This window comes from Lemur catta, chromosome 4 (assembly GCF_020740605.2).
Source record: "Lemur catta isolate mLemCat1 chromosome 4, mLemCat1.pri, whole genome shotgun sequence".
Lineage (NCBI taxonomy): Eukaryota > Metazoa > Chordata > Mammalia > Primates > Lemuridae > Lemur > Lemur catta.
In genome coordinates this window covers 28456275-28461789 of record NC_059131.1, presented here as the reverse complement: position 1 = coordinate 28461789, position 5515 = coordinate 28456275, and the positions used below count along the sequence as shown (strand labels likewise).

The following is a 5515-nucleotide window of genomic DNA, read 5'->3' as shown; positions in this document are numbered from 1 at the left end:
TTCTAGCCTGGACAACATAGCAAGACCTTGTCTCAAAGAAAAAACAAAACACACATACACAAAAAATACTTTTCTTGCCTAACAAAAATGGGGTGTATCCTCAACACAAGAAAGACCCTTACAATTCTGACATCCCTATGGTAATTTTGTTGCATGGGATGATATCCTTGCCCCAGTCCATTAATTTCCCCAGGAAACTAGCACTCATAATCCACATCTTTGATTTTACCAAAACATCAAAAGAATTAACACACTCACACACACACTCATGAGCCTTTAAAGTCCTATAATATGATGGACTTATATTCAAAACACTTTATGAAGGAAAAAAAAAGTCTGTTTCAATCAGTGTGTCCACAATTCTTGGCCTCTCATTGAGAAGCTGCAAGATGTCCTTGAATAAGATCCTGAACACGAGACAGAATAATCTCATTAGAGCTGCTGCAATTTTCTGGACCATATGGTGGGTCTATAGTCAGGACCCCTGCCACACAGAGAGTCCTCTTCGAATCTCCCTGTTCAGTGATGGGGATATGGTTCTTCTCAAGCCATTTCTTTAGACTATTCTTTCTCTTTTCCAGATCCTCAGGGCTGTACGCTTTGCAGTCTCCAGACATGAACAAATGCATCAGCTTCTCCCTCACTCTATGGTCCCCTTCACTCACAGTTTCAACAGTCTGCACAGCATGTCCCATAATTCCGGTGACAGACATGCTGCCATCTTCAAGGAAGTTCACGAGGACGATACTTTGGAGGAAAAGTAAGTTCAGAGCAGATTTGCAAAAGAAAAACCTAAGGCACCATAAAACTATGGAAGAAGCAATGGAATGAAAGGCATTATCAACCCAAATAGTTCACTAGAATAATAGGGAACACTCCTCCCTGTTTGAAATTAATCTTCTCACCACCAAATGCTTTTACTTGTTCGACAAGCATTCACTGATGATCTTAAACATCTAAACTTTTGATCCAGCCTAAAGCTAGTCACTGTGGGATACAGTTAAAGTATTACTTAAAGAGTAATAAATGCAGATGGGCGTGGTGGCCCATGCCTGTAATCCTAGCACTTTGGGAGGCCAAGGAGGGAGGGTCGCTCAAGGTCACAAGTTCAAGACCAGCCTGAGCAAGAGTGAGACCCGTCTCTACTAAAAATAGAAAGAAATTAGCTGGACAACTAAAAATATATAGAAAAAATTAGCCAGGCATGGTGGCATATGCCTGTAGTCCCAGCTACTTGGGAGGCTGAGGCAGAAGGATTGCTTGAGCCCAGGAGTTTGAGGTTGCTGTGAGCTAGGCTGATGCCACGGCACTCTAGCCCAGGCAACAGAGTGAGACTCTGTCTCAAAAAAAAAAAAAGAGTAATAAATGCCTTAAATGTGTATTAGAAAAGAAGGCAGGGTACAGATTTAACTTTTAAAGTTAAGAAACAACAACCACATAACTCCCCTCCAAAGCAGACCAAAGAAAATAACAAAGCACAAAATTAATGAAATAGAAAACGAGTCAACATGAGGATCATCAAATTCAACAGTTGTTCTTTGAAAAAAAATAAAATTCACAAAACTCAGGCAAGATTGATAAAAATAAAGAGGAAGAAAGAAGGCACATATAAATATAAGGAATAAGACAACAAAGATTAACAGGAAATAATAAGAACAAATTTATGCCAATTTTGAAACTTAAAACAGAAAACTTCCCAGAAAATACAAATTACTGACTCAAAAACAAAAGAGAGAGAATGTAAATAGTCCTGTAATCTTCAGTAAAGACTAAATAACTAGTTCAAAATCTTCCCAGGGAGAGTGAAAGAAAAGGCCCAGACAATTTTACTGGGAAGTTCTACAAAATTTTCAAGGATCAAACATTTCTAATCTAACCAAATTCTGTTAGAAACTATAAAAGGGGGACTATGTATTAATTTATTTAAAGAGGCTATTATAACCTTGGTGCCAAAAGCAGAGGACAGGATGAAAAAAGAAAACGATAAGGTAATCTCACTCATGAAAACAAATCAAAAATACTGAAAAAAAATCTATATTATATGATATGTTATGATATGATTAAAAGGGAATTTCACTTCTGTAGTATTCTTCCCAAAAACCTATAACACAAGTCTGTTTTTGAGAAAGCATCACAGGCCGGGCGCAGTGGCTCACACCTGTAATCCTAGCACTCTGGGAGGCTGAGGCAGGAGGATCCCTTGAGCTCAGGAGTTCAAGACCAGCCTGAGCAAGAGTGAGACCCCGTCTCTACTAAAAACAGAAAAATTAGCCTGTAGTCCCAACTACTCCAGGAGGCTGAGACAGGAAGATTGCTTGAGCCCAGGAGTCTGAGGTTGCTGCAAGCTAGGCTGATGCCATGGCACTCTCCTCAGGGCAACAAAGTGAGACTTTGCCTCAAAAAAAAAGAGAGAAGAAAAAGAAAACATTACATAAACTGAAATTGACAGACATTCTACAAACTACCTCACCAGTACTCTTCAAAACCGTCAAGGTCATGAAAAACAAGGAAAGACTGACAAACTCACAGATCAGAGGAGACTAAGAAGACATGACAACTAAATGTAACGTGGGATCCTGGATTGGATCCTGGAACAGAAAAAGGCCATTATCAGAAAAACTGGCAAAATCCAAATAATGTCTGCAGTTTAGTTAATATAAATTCTTAGTCTTGAGAAATGTATCATGATTATAAGATGATAACATTAGGGGAAGCTGAGTGAAGGATATATGGGTACTTTCTGGACTTTTTTTGCAACTTTTCTTTAAATCTTAAATCATTCCAAAATAAAAAGTGTGTGTATGTGCATCTTTACCTTTAAAGCAGTCCTGCAAAAAATAAATCTGATCCTAATCAAACCTCTAGATCTGAATACTTATTTATAAGAAATATGGGAGATAAAAGAACACATTGAACTACACTATGATAATGCATAAGCTGAATCCAGATGTTCAATTCTATAAAACAAATGACTCAGTTTCTTCAAAAATAAATGACATGGGAAACCAAAAAAGGTGAGAGAAAGTGCAGAGTCTTAGATTAAGATATTTAAACTGATACTTCAGAGACATATCAGCAAAACTGAACAAACCAATATAAAAAGAACTTTTGAGACATTCAGGAAAATCTGAGCTGACTAGGAATTGGCTAATACTGAGGTCATTATTATTATGATTATTACTTTTGTTAAGTGTCATAAGGGTAACTTTATAAACAAAATGATATAATTTCTGGAACTGGCTTTAAAATATTTGGAGGGGGTATAAGATTACTGCCCATTATACTACTCCATTAACATTTGTGTATGCTTGAAATTTTCCACCATAAACATAATAAGTAAAATTTCTATGTCCTATTTCTATGAACTTGGCTGGTCGGACAGGGTAAGCCATAGTGGCAATAGCACTTAGATTCAAAGGCAATTAAATTCTTATATGAGAATAATTAGCTTTTCAATTATCTGCTTTTTTAGTTTGGCTATAACATACAGGCAGCATAAAGGAATGTCATGATTTCAGGGAAGTAGGATGCATACTCACTTGGCAGAGACTGGGTCTGTAGTTAAAACCCATCCTTTATACTCGTTCTTCTCGCTGGCTGTCACTCTGACCTCTTTGTAAATGTAATCTTGCCATTCTAACGGGTCTTTCTTCATCCATTCACTCATAGTTGCCAGGTGGCTAGATCTACAACAACCACCAGTTCGGATTAATATTTATCTTCCACCTAAGCAAATGTCTTACCCCTGATCTCCATCCTCGAGGCAGAGAAATCTGTGATTTGCCTCAAGTTCTTAAAAAGTTACTTAAAACAATTAAGTATTAATGTATATACATGGAACTAATACTACAGGGAAAAGAGCACATGCGTAAAGACTGTTTGAGAATTTTAATATATCAGGACAAGGAAAATAGTGTTTACAATTCAGTCTGAAGTTAAAGGGACACTGAGTCGCCCCGGTCCAGTGTGGTGAATCCCACCTGGCACACTTCTACTCCACCCCTCATTCCCAGCCCTGATTGCTCTCACTCCGGCCTGCAGATGCTCAAACCCTCCATCTCTCCTTTCCTTCCATCAGAGGAGTTCATCCCACACCACTTTTTTTTTTTTTTTTTTTTTTTGAGACAGAGTCTCACTCTGTTGCCCGGGCTAGAATGAGTCCCGTGGCGTCAGCCTCGCTCACAGCAACCTCAAACTCCTGGGCTCAAGCGATCCTACTGCCTCAGCCTCCCGAGTAGCTGGGACTACAGGCATGCGCCACCATGCCTGGCTAATTTTTTCTATATATATTTTTAGTTGTCCAGATCATTTCTTTCTACTTTTAGTAGAGACGGGGTCTCGCTCTTGCTCAGGCTGGTCTCGAACTCCTGACCTCGAGCGATCCTCCCACCTCAGCCTCCCAGAGTGCTAGGATTACAGGCGTGAGCCACCGCCCGGCCATCCCACACCACTTTTAGCCAAAACTGAAGGAGAGAACTCTTCTGATATACACCCACTCGCTTTTTCGCTATGTGTCTCCACTTCATCCCGCCACCAAAGACCCCCGATTTATGAGATTTCCTCTTAAAATGTGTTTGGAGGATGCGTAAACGAGGGGGCAGCAGCTAAGGCTCTAAAGCTCGCATTCCCGGTTCCGTTCTTTAAATATTTAAATACACACGATATTTAAAGCCGTACTTAATCCTGACAAACGAGAAAAATACCAGTTTAAACTTGCAGCACCCGGTACTCGGCCACCGCGCAGTGAGGAAGAAGCCTTGAGCGGAGCGCGCCCGAGACCAGCATGCCTTGCGCCTGTCGTCACTTCCGCCCCCAGAAGTCTCTCTTTTGTAGTCCTTCCTGGATGTCTGCGAGGCGGGGGCTCTCGAGTGCACTGTGCAAGTAGGGGCTGAGATTTTTCTGTAATAATAATAGGGTGCCACGTTCGCCAGAGCTGCCCTTCTCCGTTGCCACGACGCACATTTCAAACAATTTTTCTTTTAGAGAAAAAGGCCCGTCCCAGGTCTTCAATGATAGTAGATCTGGAAATGCACTTTTGTCATAGAATCAGAGCACATGAACCCTCTAGTTAAATCCTAAAGCTCTACAAGTGTGAGGTGAACGTACAGTGAAGAAGAGCGATAGGGCTAAGGTACTCCTTGTTTATGTAGCTTGTATAGGGTAGTTAAAGTGCCTGCTCCTTTGGGATGTGCCCTCGGTCCAATCTTGTGAGAGGTGTATAAGCTGGAAAGAAACGCACAAGATCGAGTTGAAATCCACCTACCAGATCACTCACGATAAACCCTCTGCAGTGGTAAAGTGCAAAAGACTTGCTTGCGCTACAGATTTCTGGTCACGTACTTAATTGTCTTCTGGCATGGCCCAGAATCTTTTTCAGGACGGTGACCCTGAAAAATGGTACAAGATGGTAAACACTAAATTCCAGCAAATGTGAAAACCAAGGTTGACTGGCAAAAACAACAACAACAAAAACCCGAGGGAAATTTACAAAACTGAATTTTAAAACTATCAAGCC

General features: G+C 40.4%; 1 protein-coding gene across 1 annotated transcript; it reads right to left on the bottom strand.

Moving 5' to 3' along the window:
- Positions 1 to 304: 304 nt before the first annotated feature.
- GEMIN6 (gem nuclear organelle associated protein 6) lies at positions 305 to 4801 on the bottom strand. The gene is made up of 3 exons (XM_045549440.1): positions 4704 to 4801; positions 3540 to 3686; positions 305 to 747 (listed from the first exon to the last, which is right to left on the bottom strand). The coding sequence occupies exons 2-3, from the start codon at positions 3665 to 3667 to the stop codon at positions 372 to 374; spliced, it is 504 nt and encodes a 167-aa protein (XP_045405396.1). The 5' UTR covers positions 3668 to 3686; positions 4704 to 4801; the 3' UTR covers positions 305 to 371.
- Between the last annotated feature and the right edge of the window lie 714 nt (positions 4802 to 5515).

Excerpts from the sequence above, each read along its gene's own strand:
- GEMIN6 (XM_045549440.1), bottom strand. The coding sequence starts at position 3,667 with ATGAGTGAATGGATGAAGAAAGACCCGTTAGAATGGCAAGATTACATT. Across the intron at positions 748-3,539 it reads ACAGACCCAGTCTCTGCCAA|TATCGTCCTCGTGAACTTCC; the intron begins GTGAGTATGCAT and ends TTTCCTCCAAAG.